Source organism: Eurosta solidaginis, chromosome 2 (assembly GCF_040869045.1).
Source record: "Eurosta solidaginis isolate ZX-2024a chromosome 2, ASM4086904v1, whole genome shotgun sequence".
Taxonomy (NCBI): domain Eukaryota; kingdom Metazoa; phylum Arthropoda; class Insecta; order Diptera; family Tephritidae; genus Eurosta; species Eurosta solidaginis.
The window spans coordinates 268807135-268825941 of NC_090320.1; the positions used below are offsets into that span (position 1 = coordinate 268807135).

Sequence of the window (18807 nt, forward strand, 5' to 3'; positions counted from 1 at the left end):
TATATGAATGTATGTACTATAAACTAAAGCAATATATATATATATACATAAGTATAAAATGTAATATATACATATATATATGTATATATTAGGGTGGGTAAAATTTATTGTTGAAAAGGCACATCTAGTTTCTGAATCTATGGGTCATACTGAGTAATATTGTCCATGGGACCATAGGTCTGAAATGAATTTCGAGCCTCCCTAATTTTGTTAGAAAATTTTATATCCCAATCCGAATAGCGGCTTTCACAAATAAAATACATGAAAATAAATGTCAAATTCGGATTCGGATTCGGATATAAAATTTTCTAACAAAATTAGGTAGGCTCGAAATTCATTTCAGACCTATGGTTCCATGGACAATATTACTCACTATGACCCATAGATTCAGAAACTGGATGTGCACCTGATGTTTTTTTCCCCCATTTTTCCCCATACAATTTGACCCGCCCTAGTATATATGTATATATGCGTATATGAATGATATATGAGTGGATAATTGATTGGAGAGCAACAGGAAATAAATGCCACAAATAATTCAACCCTCTAATGACAGCTACTAGTCCTCGAACTAAAAAAATACAAAATCAAACAAAAAACAACACATAAAATATTAACACTGTGCAACAAATAATAACGACATTATGTAGGGATGGAATAATTTCGACTCAGGAAAATTTTTCAACAAATATCAGCCAGTTTTTCTAAGAATTATAAAAAATTGTTTGGGGACTTCAGACCTTACTACGAGACTGATCAGATTGAGCGTCGCTCAGTTGATGACATAAAAAGATCCACCCATCAACACTATCGTGAGTTTGAATAGAATAGGATAGAAGCCGGTAGCGGAGGGGAAAGGTTAACAGAAGGTGCTTACGTGGTTTGAATATAGTAAATTTGAAATGTCCTACAGTGTTAGAATATTCTACAGAAATTTCGATCTAAATAAGAGAACATAAGAAAGGGCTTACATATTTTAGCAGTTATTAATTGTTGTTTTCTATACAAGTTTTGTAAGAGTAATCTATCTATAGACCTCATTTACGAGTAGAGCTTACAAGTTCGAGAAGAGATTTCCCGCAACTCTCGGCTTCCTGCGATATTCTCGAGTCTCGAAATACTCGTAAAGCTCGCGAGCTTCTCTACATTCAATTTAATCGATGCAGTAACTGTTTTATAGAGCTTACGATTTCTTCTGGAATACAAGTGGGAGTTTCGATACCTGAGAAATCGAGCTTTTTTTTTTTTTGATTGCATGGAGGAGGACCTTCTTATCTATAAAAGTCCCAGTTCCAGGTTATTGTCCAATGCATAAAATGAGTAATTTCTGTATAACTTTCCAAAGTGTATATGTAATTTTGCCACCACTAGTACATAATGGTAACATCATAGAGGCCAGAACCATGTTTAGCAGTTTGCGATTTTTTTTTTTTTTTTTTGTGTAATTGTTCTTTTAAAAGGAATAAAAATATGGCAGAGATTATTAATCTCTAATTGACAGGTTAGTTCCAAATTGACTTTAGTTAAGATATTAATTTTCCATTAAAAATTGTTGGTGCTTTTTGTCCAATGGTATTTTCAATTAAAATTGGTTTTTAAATGGCTCCACGCCAGGTTATTTCAAGTTGACTTAAATTGTGTTTTCTATTAAAAATTGTTGTTTTTTGTCCAATGGTATTGTGACGAATATTAGTATCACTAAGTGATACTCACATCACTAATATGATACTAAGTAAATAAAGGCACAACAACAATAAAGTAAGTTGCCACTCTTGGTACGTAAACAAATCAATCATCATTTACATATATATGTACATACAAGGCAACGAAGAGATACTCGCAAACACATGTAAGTAGTACTCACATATACACACGCATATGGCTATGCGAGAGACTATAAACTGCAAATATACATGTACATATATATATATGGCTTATGGCTATGGGGAGAAATGCATAAACGAGAAAGCAGAGAGTATAAAAGCAGCGAAAGCTGAGTAGTCAGTAATCAGTTTTATTTAAACACGCTATCAGTTGCGAAGTGATGTATAATTTTACTAGTACCAAAGTAGGCAAATAAAAACCATTTTGAAATACAGAATCATTGTGGATAAGTACCAGTGTGTTGACTTCTGTCTGACAAGCACTCGCTTACATGCCAACCTAATATAAACGCACGCAACTCATTTTCTGTCAAATATGCCTCATGCACATACAACTTGTATGAGAGCAACCGAAATTGAATTTGCTGCGTGAAAACCTAACTCGATTTCCAATTTTTGTTCTGCGTGACATTCAGATTTGACATTGCATACATATTTTACATTATCGCAACGCATACTTATTTCGGTTAGTGAAAAAAACGCCGGTTGTTTGCGTGCGCTAAAAAAACGTAGTGCGGTTTTATTAGGTTGGCATGTTAAGTTAGCATAACGGGAAATTCTGGGTTGCCATTGTTATTTCGGTTGAAAACGATCAATTAGGGTTCTATGCAGGGACTTAAAAAATTTAAACAGGGTTTATGTAGTCACAAAAGTGTTGCTCCTGTTCCACAGCATTTTAATTTTATATCATGATGAAAATTGTTGAGTTCAGAGTTATTGATTTTCATTAAAAATTTAACTTATTACATGAGGTTACTCCTCTAAGTGTAAAAAGCATAGAAAACGTAGAGTTTTTCAAATTATTGTGAAAAACTTTTTAAACAACAACAAAGTATATCGGTAAAATATTTTCTAGGAATTCTGAACGTCTGTACCCAAGTTCATTATATTTGTGTAATACAAGAATTGGTAACAGCATTTTTAAATGAAAAAACAACAATGTTATTGCAAAAAAACGTTTCTAATTGTCAAACTTTCATTCAATCATATTTTTGCCTACTCCTTTGCTTTCTTCCACTCACAGCACCGTTTTATTTGCGGGAGACTTTCACAGCGACTGAAATTAAAGCGGATTTACATAGACGCTTTGGTTGTGTAGCATCGATCTGACATTTTGGCAGGCCCATAATATAAAAATTAAACTGCTTGCCATTTTCTGCGCTTTGAAGCGATGAAAGAGTTGTAAATCATACTTTGAGAGTTTCTCAACTTTTTGAGCCTCTTAACATTCAGCAAACTTTGTTTAGCAAGGTATAGGAGCTACCATAAATCTAACTCATCTGTCTGGCGAAGCATCGAAAGATTTACATAAACGCTTTGGTTGCCTACGCTTTAGCAACGCCATAAGAAAAACAATGAACCGCCTTACGTTATCTTTGCCTTGAATTGACCAAAGCATTTATATAATTTTGCACTTATGCATTTGTGTAAACAGCCATAGAAGTGAAATTTTTCCTGTGGGAAACATGTTACACGTGTAGTGGTTTAAGTTCCTCTAGACTTTTTTGACTCTAATTTAATAAAATTTTTCTCTCCGTATGTTTCCGCATTGTTGGAGGCTACAAATCTTCTATTATTTATATTTCCGTGGATATATATGATTAATCCGTAAATACTACAAAGTTTTAATAAACTATCAAATGCAACTCAGCTTAAAGTAGTCTTACGTACCATAAATGCAACTCTAGACCTGAGATTTGCATCAGGTGAGCGAGGCTATTTGTAATTTCGACGTTTATCGCTTAGCTGACACACTTGGTATTGTCAAAGAGTATATATTTGTTAAGAGGTGTCACGCGATACTTTGTTGTTGCCAAAGCAACCCTGTCATGTCGAATGTGATTCTCAAGGAAGTTTTGTTTAGTTTTTTTTAATTGAATCCTATATAGTTATGCGGTAAAGTGACTTTGCATAATTACGATTTTTGGAAAGAGAATTAATTAATTAATTTAATACAATCAATAAAATAGAAGGCGTTTTTATAAATACATCTGATAAAAAAAACCAACGACTACCTTGAGAAAACATCGAGTAATTTGCTTTGGCAACAACAAAAGTATCGAGTGACGCCTCTTGACAAATATATACTCTTTGGTATTAGGGGGACTCATGATAGCATATAAACTTATAAGGTGTAAAATTTTATCCATTTACACACGCGGTTATATGAACGCACCTATTAATACTCTTGATAAACTTGATTGTTTTTCAGCTGTATTATTTCCAAAAAAAATTTTTTGATTGTAATACAAATTAAAAAATACCAAGATTAAGTGAAAAATCAAAACTAAAACGCCTTTACTTGCTGATGTTGCATATTTTTGATGAAAATTCCGTCTGTAATGTCTGCAAGGTTGCATTCCTTTGAGTTTACCGCGTTTATACAATGAAATGTGCGCGTAAATTTATACAAATTGTGTAAATGATTTTTCATACAAAATTTGACAGCTCGTGCGTAAACTAGATAAATTTATACGTTTACACACTTTATAAGGCATTTATACGGTTACATGAGTCCCCCTATTGTCAAAGAGGATAAATACAATAAGAGCCGTCACTCGTTATTTTGTTGCGAGTATCTCGCTGGAAATTGAAAAAATTGATGCCGAATGTTTTCTGAAAGGGACATTTTTAATTGTCTCGCATTTATCCATGCCGTGTACGCCCCTTGTGCAACTGTGATTTTTGGAAAGAGAATTACATAAATTAATTAAATACAGTCGAGAAATAAACACAAATGCCCCACGAAAATGTATAGTAGACATTTATAAACATTTCGCCCAAAAAAAAGTAGCGACTACCTCTCAGTATACATCGAGTAAATGCCAAAAAAATAACGAGTGACGGCTCTTATTGTATTTAGCCTCTTTGATTGTACCATAGTGTACCTATACAAGTGTGTTCACTAAGGAAATGGTATCCATTTTGAATTCGCTGTCATTCCGAATCCAGCGAGTGCCTGTCAGAATGCTTGACAGATAAGTCAACACACTTGTACTTGTACACTATGGATTGTACACAATGTACAGAATATTAGAGTGATTTATTCAACAGTTTAAGGGTTAGTTAATTGTGACTTATAACCATAAAACCATAACCAGATAAAACAGCTGATCGAACCTACCTTATGGAAATCAATGTAATCGATTAATGGTGCCATAACCATACCATAGCCAACCAATTGGTTTTTGGTTTTTCGCCATATCCATAACCTAAAAATATTTGAGTTGGTGTATTTATTAACTTTTTGTATATTTTATTTATTGTTTTGGATACGTTTTGACTAAGAGACTTATTTTCTGTGGAATATGTTTGTAATTTTTTGCGTTTTCTTCATTTTTATATAATTTTCACGATTTTTAGGTTAAGGGACCATTAATCGATCACATTGGAGATGGTTATGGATATGGGTATGCTTACAACTGTGGCGTTAGGGTTAAGGAAGTTTAATTTGGCCTTTAGCGATTCGAACGTTAGCAGAAGGTTTCAAATAAGCGGAATTGCCCAAAAATCGTTACAGAATTTTCAATTAAAATTGGTTTTCTTATGTCCTCGGTGGCGTTATGTATTATAATAATTCATATATAAGGGTAATTCCTATCCCGTTATGTGTTCCGTTTATCCTCCGTGGCGAAAGTATTTTTAACATTTTTTAACATTATAATGTTATTTAATTTGATTTTTGCCCAGTGGCAATATATATTTTTTATATATTTTTGCACAAAATGCGTATATAACAAAGGTTTTATAGATATCTATTAACACTTCCCATGAGCGGGTTTATTTATCGATTGAAAATAATTAATTTTCTTTGAAATAATGCGTACACGTTTTATTTGCACGCAATGCTGTTAAATGCCTTGCTGTCTGATTTTTACTTCATGTGGTTGAGATGCAAGGAATTTCAGCACAACCTTACTTGACGAAAAAGAAAAGGCGAAAAGAAATCGAGCTTAGGGCTGTGTACATCAGTGTTTACGCTGCATATGCGATCCCTGTTGTTGTTGTTGTATTAACAGTGCTTCGTCCCATTAAATGGGCCAAACCTCTCACAAATTGTCATCAAAATCCTCTAACGGGAGTCCAAGGAAACTGGCTGTTTCAACAGAAGCGGATCATATGATATTGTTATGCGGACTCCTTAACCACCGCTATTTTTAGGAGATGAGAGTATACAATTTGTATCAAAGGTTACTAATCTAGGTCTTATCATTAATTCTAGCCTAACATGTACCGATCATGTCAACTCTATCATACGTAAAGTTTATTATGTTTCACGTAACCTACGATTTTCTGCCTCATATACTCCGGTTGCCATTAGGAGAAAGCTCGCTATACAACTTATACTACCGATCATTTGCTATCCTGAACTCATCCATAGCAAGATGGACTCCCAGTCTGCTCATAAAATTGAAGTGGTGTTCAATAATGTCACGAGATATGTATACGGACTAACAAGATACGAACATATCCCTGCATGGAAATCTAGCCTCTTGGGCTGCGAAATTTTGGAGTATTTAAAGGCAAGAAATTTTATCTTTCTTTATCGTCTGATGGCGGAGAAAAAGCCTAATTACCTATATGATAAATCGATATTTCCAAGGTCTGGGCGACTAAGATACTTGATTGTTCCCAACTTTTCTCTCCTATCCTCTGCAGGACTATTTTTTGTCAACGCTGTTCGTGTTTGGGATTCCATCCCAGCTTCTATTAAGAAGAGGCACCACCGACCATATCCTTCCGGGAAATGATTCGGTAGGTATACCCATGGCCACTTTCAGGCTTCGTGTGAACACAAGCACTATAAGAATTGCAAATGGACTATGGTCAGCCATATCATCGTGTGAGACATCCAGGCTAACCTGGCCCTCATATGACAAGGGGCGCACAAGAGCGCTTCTGATTTTAAACAAATCAGTTCTATCGTCCCTGATAAGGGTTCTAACAGGGCATTGTTTAATAGGCACGCATGGTGCTAGAATGGGGGTAACGACCTTCGATTATTGTCGCAGCTGCAGATGTACAGAACAAGAGGAGAGTATCCAGCACCTTCTCTGTCTTTGTCCAGCGCTTAGTAGACGTAGGTTGGCCATCCTTTGTAAACCTTTTCTACATGACCTTGCTGAGGTCTCTAGCTATGAGGTCAAGGCTCTAGCAAAATATATAAATTCCACGAAGTGGTTTGATCCGCTTTAGGCAGGGTAGGGGTCCTCTTTGAGACCGCATGGGTTATTACAATGGGCCCATTGGTGGCCTAAGTAGTGAGCTGTTACCTTAGTGTCCAGCTCAGCCCTGCAACCTAACCTAGCCTAACCTTCCATTAAGAATGGTCTAAATAAAACCAACTTTAAGAAAACTTTATACTCGGTGTGATCAATTGGCGCCGGTTGGTTGAGCGAAGGAGCGACTGGCGCGCCTTCCGTTTAGACGGTTAAGCGCCAATTAAATAAGTAAGTTTTACTATTACTATTAATATTTAGTTTTAAGCTTGCTCATGAGTAACTTATATATTTCTTGTATATTTAACTGTTGTGCTATAAAAGATCATTTATCGATCTTATTGCACTAATACATTGTTTTAAATAAATTGAAAGTGAAATAAGTTGATTTTACGTCAAGGGTTTTGATACCGAGTCGAAAGCATTTCATCCCCAAAAATCTTGTTGCACTATCTCTTCTTTACTATTTACAAGTAATTATGTATGCACTTACCTTGCCATCATCAAAAGCGCCTGACAATTCTGTTGTTATATCTGTATCTACTGCTGCCGTAGTACCAACATCCGCCTTCTGTACATAATTTGACGGGAACATACCTGTACGTGCGCCAATTGTACCCGTCCACCAATCGCCTTCTTTCTTAATAACCATTACCATTTCACCAGCATTGAAGCTAAGATCGCCTACTTCAGATGACTGATATGGGTATGCGGCAATATAGTATTCAACTTCACCATTGTGTGCGTCCGCAGCGAGACTAAAAGCAATTTAAAAATAAAAGAGTAAAATATTTTCCAAACACTGTACTTGAAAACCATTTACATCTGGCTGTTATCATTATAAGGATATACTGCCGCATAATCACTTATTTCTGCATCTGTACCTGCAACCGATGCTGTAATGGCGCTGGTATCCGCTGTAGCAGTTGCATATTCATCTTCCATTTTCTCCACATACGTTTCTGGGAACCAGCCCGTATGTCCATTTATTTCACCAGCCAACCAACCTGGCTCAGCATTTTGTTCTAACGGCACCAATATAATATCACCAGGCACGAATGTTATTTCATCTTGGTTACGTGCTGTAAATTCATATACAGCACGATATTTAACAAAACCTTCAGGTGCGGGACCTGCCATATCTACAGCTGCAGTAGTAGCTGTTGTGTCTGTTAGTGCGCTTGAATCATTAGAGAGAGCATATTGATCGACACTAGTGCCCCAAGCACTTGATCCTGAATCCCATGCGGATGTCGTTGACGAAACGTTGTCATTCTTTTTATTATATTTCAACTCAAGAACTTGAGTCCGTTGCGTATCATAGTCCGCATAAAGTTCTTCACATTTAGTTATTAATGCTGAAAGTTCAGCCTTCACCTCGGTCACTTGTACATCATTTGAATTAATGTCTTCTTTTTTGGAATCGATTTCTTTGCGTATATTTTCGACTTTGTCTTTTAATTGCTTTATGATTAGCTGCAAATAAATTTAGGACAAGCATTAGACGAAAGTTTTTTCTTTTGATTTACTTTGCTCTTACCTGCTTATTAGCAAAAGCAGCATTCAATTGCTCTTGTTGTGCAGCATCGGTTAAGGCTCCACTCTTACTCTTTACATCCCATTTGGCGCGCTCTTGTGTTAGCTGTAGTAATTTAGCATTTTGCTCTTTGATACGCGCTTTAAGATGTGACATATCGGCCATCGATGTATCCCTCTGAGAGCGCATACCATCAATTATGGTTTTTACATTAGTCACACCAGCGCGTGTATCGCAAATCTTTTGAGACAAATCTTTAATCTGAAATCAGGTATACATTGAACGAACAAATTTACGAGTTTCTAATATATCTTTGTTTACCTTCTCATTCAATGTGCTCAACTCTACATTGAGCTGTGTGTTGTGCGCTTTCTGTTTTAATACACGTTCTTGTTCACGTTGCTTTTGAGCATTCATTTCCGCTATGCGTGCTTGTTCCCACTCCATTTGCCGCTGCTTTTCCAGCTCTCTGCGTTTAAAATTCACACAAATTATTAGATTTCATGTTTTATATCTTTAACTCACTTTCTGGCTGCCTCCTTAGCTTCAAGTTCACGTTTTCGTTGTTCTTCTTTTTCCATTTCCAGTTCGCGTTGCTTCTGTAATTGTCGTTCCAACTCTTCCTGTTGTTTTCGTTCAGCCTCAAGGCGTGCCTTCTCGCGTTTTTCTGCCTCCTCGCGCTCTTTGCGTTCACGTTCTTCTTTCTCTTTGCGTTGCTGATCTTGTAATAATTTACGCCTTCGATCCAATTCTGCTTGACCCTTATCAAAGTTCTCTTTACGTTTATCTTCAAATGTAGCTGCAAAATAAAATAAAATATTTGTTATTAAGGAGTATATTCTTATTTTTTTTTGTAAATTCTCACTTTGCGGTAGACCTGCAGCCGGATCTGCATCAACAGCTCCCTGTGATGATACAGAAGCATGTCGTGATGCTGGTGTCGATCCAGTGCGTGATCCCGGTCCTGAGATAGATCCCTGTCGTGATTTGCTTTTACGAAAACTCGGTGGTATCCAATCAAGTGGCAAGGTTACGGGCACCTTTTCCCCGTTCATGGCTTTATCGCAGAGGAACATAGCTAAAATGAACTCATCGCAACTTAAACGTCCATCTGAATCTAAATCAGATAGTGTCCAAATCTGCGCAAGTGTAGCTTGTGGCAATTTGCTTTGTACGAGTATGCTACGTGCTTGAGCACCAGTCAAAAAGCCAGAACGTGTGCGATCAGTTGCATTGAAGACTTGTGTGTACTTTCGTTTGGCTGGACCTTTAACAGCCCATTCACTTTGGCTGTTAAGTATATATAAACATTATTATTATAACAAGCACTTCTAACACGTATGCAATTTTTTTACTCACGGCGATTCTATGGATGGCGCACGTTCTGAAATTGACATATGACGGCTGGGTGGGTTGCTTTGTGGTGGTGTAGGCGTAGCCGCTACCTTGGCGACCTCGCCAGTATTGGGTGGTGAAACAACTTTGCCACTTGGTAAAACACCAGCTGATACCCCCGCTACACCTGGAATAATTGTCGGCGGTACTACACCGCTTGCGCCAATAACTGGCATCGGTACCATGCCAGGTACTGGTACGCCACCTGTTACTGGTGGTACCATCCCTGGCATTATTCCAGCGGTTGAAACTCCAGGAACCATTCCCACGGTAGGAACAGCGCCAGCACCGACTGCACCTATAGGCATCACACCTGTTGGAATGACAGCACTAGGCATAACCATTCCAGATGTGGCAGCAGCTGTTACGGGCATCTGTGCCGTTGATACGCCTGTGCCTGTAATCGTGGCTGGCAAAACTTGTGGCAGAACACCTGGTAGTGTGCCTGGAGCTATACCGGGAACAGCGGGCACTGCCCCAGGTAATGTTGATCCCGATATCGGTACGTTTGAAATTGCGCCGGGTATGGCCTTCAGGGGATCTAGTGGACTCAAACTACCCGCTCCAGTAGGTGTCAATGTTGGTGTACCTCCGACGGCTGTTAGTGATGCAAGTAGTGTAGGTGGTAACACTTTTGGTACATCCATCCCGCGAAGTTTGAGATTAATCAATTTGCAAGCGATGCTGAACTCATTTATGTTCATTTTTCCATCGGAATCAGTGTCGGCTAGTGCCCTGTAAATATTCAACAAATAAAATAACAATGAAATATTTGAAAATTAAGATAAGGCAGGCAATTTTTATTTATTTGGCCAGCTGCGTTTACTGGACACAACTGATAATTCTGACCATCTCTTTTTAAATGTATATTTGTGAGCATATTAATATATGTGCACACAGCGGCGTATCGGTTTTGACTATAGATGGGAATGAACGAACGAGGAAAATGTTTTTTTTTTTTGTTGTTCAATTTTTTTCTTCTTAACTTAAGTTAGTGTTTCAAAATACTATGAAGACTAATTGTGCATAAATTCACAAATTCTACATTTTCTTACAGGAGTGTACGGAAGCTGACAGTTTCAAAGTGGGTAAGCCATAGGTATTTTACCGTTAGAAGTTCACATTAAATTTAAAAGATCGTTGTAATGATGTGAAGGGAAGTCGCATGGAGGGCACATATCAAGTTCGCGAAGATGATTCTATATATGTAGAGTTTGTGGCTGTTACAGTATTATGATAGAAGCTAAGCGAGCGTGACACGCGACTACCTGGTTTATTCTTCTGCAAAATGTGTGTATTTGACCTTAATGAAAGGCAGACTAGGCCTCTTTAACTACACATATAACGTTATCTAGCCATTAACAAGAGCCCTGTGACAAGTGTTGTAAATCGGAGACTAGGTCTCTCCAACTGCACAAAAAATGAGGCATCCAGCCGGCCATACAAATTATCAGTAAGGTATATTAAGTCTCTTCAATAAAAAGGCAATGATTGAGTTTGTAGATTGGAAACTAGATCTTTCCAACTACTCAAAGATCGACTGATGGTTTATAATCTTCCCACTGAGGAAAAATCGAAGTGCGATCCAGCCAAGCATGGGATTAAAATTACCGTCCACTCAAGCCAAAAACAAGTATTCGGATTTCCCATTATTTATTAATAAAACGAGATGGTGGCGCAGATTGAAACTACTTCTTTCCAACCGTGTTAAGCTCAATTAAATTTTGTGTTTTAATTTTTTATTTTCGTTTCAGAACCAAGAAATCGACTTAATTTTCAAAACTGGAGCTTTGCCAAACCGTGCATTGCACCCTTTTTGCCATTTAAATTAAGCGCGAACGAGATCTCAAAGGATATCTTTCCTGAAAAGTACTGGTAGATCAGATTGTGGGTGGTGAAGTTGCAAAAGCATCCGTCGGTTTTTTCGTGAGTTCTGCGATTAGTCGCGTAGATCTAATGATGTCTCCAAGAAAATTAAATAAATAAACAAATGCAAGGCGCGATAACCTCCGAAGAGATTTTAGGCCAAGCTTCTATCCAATTTGAGTCGTGCTTTTTTTAATTTTTCCTACAAATTGGCGGGAAGAGGGAAATAGCCCAAGCTGCAATCGCGTTAACTTTTTATTGACAGTCAAGCAGCAAGGCAATAGGTAATAAGACAATAATCTCGCATAGCACAGCATCTAAATTCGTGTTAGAGTGTAAGCAGTCCCTGGAGAGATTCGGGACAGGGAGAAGCATACATCTATATAGGGTCCCAGGGCATTTGGGAATAGATGGGAATGAAAAAGCTGATGAACTAGCTAAAAAGGGCGCATACCTTGAAGAATTTCTAGAAAATAGCAACGATATAGCTAATGTCTTGAATTGTTACTTTGTTCAGAGCATAATCCAAATCAATGATAGTATTGAAAATAATTGAACTTGTTGATGAAATTGAAACAACCAACTCGGTAGCAACATTTGAGCTCACCAGTATCGAGTTAGAAGATATAATGAACATAACAAAATCATTTAAAAACAAATATGGCGGTAAAAACCTATTGTCAGAGGGTGTTATCAAGGACTCTATGGTGTACATTGCACACTTATATAAGGACATTATAAACGAATCGTTTGATAGTGGAAGATATCCACAATAATACCAGCGGAAAAAGTAAAAAATACAATGAAACATGTTACATAACTGCTTCTGTTGGGAGAGGAGGAGTGGCGGCTCGGCATGGCTGTAGCCCGGCTGAGGCTCGTCGGCTTAGGGGCGCGGTTCTTGCAACGTCTCCTTCCCACAGTTACATAGCAAAAAGGGTTCATGCCTAGATGTGCGTGTTTGTGCAAAAAAAAAGGAAGAGATAGGAGAGAAAAAGCGGAATAAATGACTAGTCCTTGTCAGGTGTGGAGCCTTCCCACCCCTTCTGTTCACAAAAGAGTGAACGGCCTTGGACTCCACTATGGCTCCGTCATCCGAGTGGAGTCCCCTATTTCCTGACATCGTCCGTCACTAAGTCTTCAGTCCCTGTCCATCACTCCTACAACAATCTCAACTCACCTTCAGGTGTTGCCCTTGTGGCAGTTATGTAACAAACCTGACGAGCTGCGTCCGATTAATACCCTACCTATTGATGAAAAAATTATGGAAACAGTGGTGAAAAAGCAACTAGTAGCATACCTAGACGATCATAATATAATCATACCAGAGCAATCAGGCTTCAGGAAATGCCACTCCTGCGAAACAGCATTGAACATGGTAATTGCAGAGTGGAAAGAGGCTGTTGCTGATAAAAAGGTAGTAGTATCTTGCTTCTAAGACTTAAAGAGGGCGTTTGAAACAATCGATCGAAATGAATTGCTGAAGTTAATGGATAAAATTGGGATCAAGGGAAAAGCTTTGGAATTGTTTCGTAGTTACCTGAGTAACAGAAAGCAGAGGACGGTAATTGGAGACGCAGTTTCATTGGTTGTTGATGTTAACATTGGGCTGGCACAAGGCTCAGTACTTGCTCCGATATTGTTTATAATTTACATCAATGATATAAAAACTTGCTTGAGAAATTGTAAAATAAGTCTTTTTGCGGATGATGCATTAGTTAGCATTAGTAACAAAAATGTAGATTGCGCTGTCATGAAAATACAAGAAGAGTTAAACAATTTATATAAGTGGCTGTGCAGTAGAAAGCTAAAACTTAATATTGATAAAACTAAGTATATGATATTTAACAAGAACCATAATAACTTAATCCAATCTAGTCTGAAAATAAAAACCAATGCAATTGAAAGAGTAGATCAAATGAAGTACCTAGGTGTAATAATTGATGAGAAACTAAGTTTCACAGAACATATAATTCATTTAGAGAAGAAAATTGCACAGAAAATAGGATTTATGTATCGAACATGTAAGCATATTAGCCAACATCACAAAATATTAGTATATAGATCAATTGTAGAACCACATTTTATTTACTGCCCAACATTACTACTAGTAACAAATGATACGTTAATTAATAAGCTCCAAATACAGCAAAACAAAGCAATGCGTTTGATACTAAATTGCTCTTATAGAACATCAAAAAGTATTATGCTTCCTATGTTAAATTGGCTTAGTATTAAACAATTAATCTGTTATTACTCTTTGAAGTTTATACATTACATAACACAGGGAATGTTACCAAATTATCTGAGTGATAGGATACAGTACAATCATGAGATCCATAACTATGGAACTAGGAGTAGCAGAAATTTAAGACTGCTCAAATTGAGAACCGAGTTCACCATAAAAACCTTAGAATACGTAGGCTATAAAATGTATAACGAACTACCAGCAGAGATAAAAGACTGTGAAAACGTTGTTAAGTTTAAAGAAAAACTATTTCTATATTGTAAAAATTTAAATATATAATACTAGTTAAACAATTAATTAACTCATTTCTTTTTAATGAAATAGTTTTAAGAAACAATTATGAATTTTTTAAATTGGACTATACAATGAATTAGGCTTTTTTGGCCGTAATAAATAAAATAATAATAATAGCTTGCTTTGTAGACGTACCAATTAGAATGGGCGAAATTAAGCGAAGGCGAGAGGTGCACATGATCGACCAAGCAGGAAAGGCGTGGGTTCAAGTGCGGGGCTGTAAAGTGTCGAAGATTATGTGCAGGTCTTACAACCTTAGACTAACAAAGTTGCTTCTATCATTAAAAAGAGAGGACTGTAGACTCATGTGGGGTATTCTGACTGGACAAGGCCTTCTGGCGTCACATGTCTTTAAATTAGGCTTTGTCAGTGATTGCAGATGTAGGAAGTGCGGGCTGGAGGAGTAAACGTTCGAGCACGTTCTGTGCTCTTGCCCTGCGCTTGCCAGGCTAAGACTCCAGCTATTAGGAGTGATACAGCTGTCAGATCTAAAAGCAGCAAGTCGCTTAAATACTAGGAAGCTTCTAGTAATTGCCAAGAGGACGGAGTTATTTTATAACATAGGTCCTGGTTTTTGATAGGGTTTTTCAGTTTGGTCGTTAAAACAAACTTCTGGTAACACTACGGCCTTATTCATGGACCGGCCAGTTCAACCTAACCTAACCTGGTGGGTGGAGACCTACATGTTTTATGCCGACTCCTAACGGCATCTGCAAGGCAGATGAGTTTTCACTGAGAGCTTTTCATATCAGAAATATACTTGGAGCGCTTGCCAAACACTGCCGAGGGGAGACCCCGCTTAGAAAAACTTGTTTCTAAAATTTTATTTTGATGTTTCTTTGCCCGGGGCGTGAGCCCAGGATCGTCCGTGTTAGGCGGAGCACGCTACCATCACACCACGGCAGCCACCAGGAAAATTTGTTTAATATAAATATAACAAAAAATTGGTATTCATTAGCGAATACAGCTAATAATGTGCTCCTCAAAGCTTTGGTTATTGCCTTTGCAATGGCACTTCTAACTACATTATTACTGGCTTTTTTATAACTTTGTTAAGCAACTTCTTATTGAGATACACTCTACAAGCACTCAGGCAGAGATTCAAGAGTCTGATTAGTGAAATCGTTTTAAGTTGTCAGCGCAATTTCTAGCTTCCCAATACTGTTGTTAACTTCACCTACCCGTGGCGAATCCTGTTTATTCTTCACCAAGAAGCGTCAACTTTGGGGTTTCCCTAATAGTCGGGCTGGCACCTTAATGGTGTTATTTCCGCAACATACAAGATAAGTAGGATCATAAACATCGATAAAACTGACCAAAACTATCGCGGAATGTCTTTGTCGCTACAAAAAAAAATAATGTTGTGTCACGGCCGCTTGAAACCTTCCCTCCCCTATACGCCACTGTATGCATATAAGATATTTATTTCCGTAAGATAAAAATAGGATGACTCACCATATTTGTCCCAAGATAAGTGGTGGCAATTGTGACTGCAAAAAGAAACCTTTCGCCTGTGCACCAGTCACGAAACCACCCTGCGGTTGTAGTGCTTTAAACTGTTCATGATATTTCAACTTTTCTCTTTGGGTGATAACCCACGGATCTGTAGTAGGATTCATTGCGAATGCACTTTATTGGTTTTATTTTTTATTAAGGTATTTGTTCTACTTTCGCCAAATATGTATGTATGTCGGGATAATAGCAATGACCGAAGGACGGCGTTAGCGCTATGCGCGAAGCTGGTATACGCTATATTAAGATGCTAGTCACCGGCTCAATATAATAGAAATATGAAGCTCTGCCCAAGTCAACTGTGACTATGGTTATTCTCTTTTGTATTTTTAACAGAAAGTTTACTAGTCTAATTATCCAGTCTAAAATAATTTTAATTCACTGCTCTTTGGGTTGTGCTTGACTTTCTTTTGATTATGTTATCGTGTGTATTCCTTGTAGCCCTCTTTTACTCCCGTCGCCTTATCATTTGTATATCACTCGAATACCTGCCCCCTCCTATATTGTATACATAGAATTGTATGCTGCTGCTGCTGATACGAATGCAGAGGGGAGGATTGCAAATCTATGAATGCGAAAAAATCAATTAATTTTTACTCAAAGCTTTAATAAGAAAAATTAATTGCTAATTTCAAACTAATTGTTTTTAGAATCTGTACATATTTCCTTGAAATTATAATGCGTTTTGTTATTTCGCTGACATACATAATATATTATGTACATATAGAAAGTATCACTATTTTGTGCGACAAAATGATTTCGTTTGGAAAAAATCCATTTTTAGATCACCAAATTATTGTTGAACAATTCTCACATACTTTTACTTTATTACTTCAAGTTTATTGCTTGAATTTTGCATCAATTTTTGGACAAAAAATTAAATCTTTTCCACTTTTTCGCGAATTCAGCAAACGTCACACCAAATCAATAAATCGAATGCGAACGGAGATGCCAAACGTAAATAATCGACTAGAACTTATCGGCAAAAATGTGATATCGAATATGATGTACAGTGGCTATGAAAAGTAAAGGGAAATGACATGCATATGACAGGTGTTAAAATTCATTTATGAAATAATTTAATTTTCAAAACAGACACGAACCACGTCAAAAACTTGGGGTTCAAGGGGTTGTGTAGCGCAATATATAGCTTCTCCTACCCAATTGTCAACATCACCTTCGAGCGGCGAATCCCGTTTCACTAACAGACAAGGTTCTGGCGACCCCAAGCTCTTCATGGAACTTGAGGGTAGTAGAGATATACGCCGCCGATAAACGCCGCTGCCACCGCCGATTTTGAATATTTTTCGCACCCCGCCGCCGAATGACAAAAATATCGTCGTGGCGGAAACGGCGGCGGCGTTCATCGCGTTACTATATTTCTACTCTTTTAAAAATATCTAGGCCATTTATTGTTAATTTCGATAATTGGTCCAATATGGTCGAAAGGGTATCAGGGGATGTGCATCACTGCCAGTTATAAAAATCCTTTTGGTAAATTTAATGCGGCAGTTACCCACCGACGTGTGCCGTACGTACGGACGTTTGTCATACGAAACACGTTTGACCGAACCCTCAAGCCCGTAGGAATAAATGTGTGCGTCTGTATACATGTACATAACATATTTGTGTGTGTTTTGTTTACAGCAAAGCACTGTTGCCATTCACCAGTTTGCATGCATGCTTATGCAAACATCAACTTTTGGAATTACAATTTTTCATGGTGCAAATGGCTGAAACAAATACTGAATAACAATTTCTAGTTCATTTATGCTTAACCTCCAATTTTATATAATAATTTTAGGATATTTCAACAAAGATTTAAACAATCATTAGGCCTTTGTCACGTACACGTATTGTCTGGCTCCTTGGGTTCCCGGACTAGCTCAGTATAAGGGGGCAGTGGTCCTCAACCCTACCACCAAGGAGCCGTACGGACGCATATTTATTCCTCTCATCATCCATCCTATCAGCCTCACACACCTCTCACCTCAGGAAGTCCGCCCTACCTTGGACCGCTCGTTTCATGTACCCTAACTTCAGCGGTCTCCCTCTAGCCATGCTCCGTCCCCTTCACTTACCTCTCTATCACGCCATCTTCACCTCCCGCCCAAAAAGTGTTTAACTCCGCATTTTAACTCTTAACAACAAACTCAAACTATATTGAAATCATAAAAAGAATTACAATGAATCATAATAAAAACTAATCTTATTATTTAGGCTAAAAATTTTTGACTATGATGAAACGTCCTGCCGATCATTCAATAAAAACAACAAGAACATATAAAAATGACTTTTAAAATTTACTAGGTTAAGGGTAAGGGATCCTACCTAATCGAGCTCTCTTAGTTGGTTTTACCCATGCCTATGTATGTAGATATGTATGAAATTTTAAGAATTTCTCAAAAAAAAGTGTTCGATATCAACGTTCCTTGCGGGCAGAACCGCTTATCATATAGAGGACAACGATACTATACACCTAACATAATCACAATAATTTTCTTAACAATTAATTTCAGGTTAACAAAAAATAAGAAATTTGGTCACTCTAATGTGACTGCTTTGCTCGCTTGCAAACACGCAGATGGCTAAACTTTAATTGGCAAGTCCAACAACCCGTACACTATAAAACAAATATAAAAAGCTTATGGTTCGTTACCATAACCTCAATAGGGTGTGTACAAAATGTACAAAAAAAAATCTTGATTGTACCAAAAATATGTATATCACGAAAATTTAGAAAAATTTTAATAATTTTTTGGTATATGCGTGTGTGCATGCGTGTACGCAACAAAAAAAAACGTAAAAACACAAAAAAACTAAAAACTACAAGAAATATATATGCATAAAGAT

The 18807-nt window shown here is 37.4% G+C and overlaps 1 protein-coding gene across 4 annotated transcripts in view; it reads right to left on the bottom strand.

Annotated features, from left to right (window-relative positions):
- Dap160 (dynamin associated protein 160) overlaps positions 1–16905 on the bottom strand; it is a 30015-nt gene extending 13110 nt beyond the window's left edge. For 3 of the 4 annotated variants that reach the window (XM_067767934.1, XM_067767935.1, XM_067767933.1), the window contains exons 1-9: positions 16773–16905; positions 15898–16519; positions 9999–10769; positions 9505–9929; positions 9165–9438; positions 8961–9108; positions 8643–8900; positions 7926–8578; positions 7596–7860 (exon numbers count right to left, since the gene is read on the bottom strand). In XM_067767934.1, the coding sequence (XP_067624035.1) occupies positions 7596–7860; positions 7926–8578; positions 8643–8900; positions 8961–9108; positions 9165–9438; positions 9505–9929; positions 9999–10769; positions 15898–16061 (2958 nt within the window). In that variant the 5' untranslated portion in view covers positions 16062–16519; positions 16773–16905. Of the gene's footprint in view, positions 1–5007; positions 5096–7595; positions 7861–7925; positions 8579–8642; positions 8901–8960; positions 9109–9164; positions 9439–9504; positions 9930–9998; positions 10770–15897; positions 16520–16772 lie in introns of all 4 variants that reach the window. The other variant, XM_067767936.1, reaches the window with a different exon arrangement.
- Positions 16906–18807: the final 1902 nt, after the last annotated feature.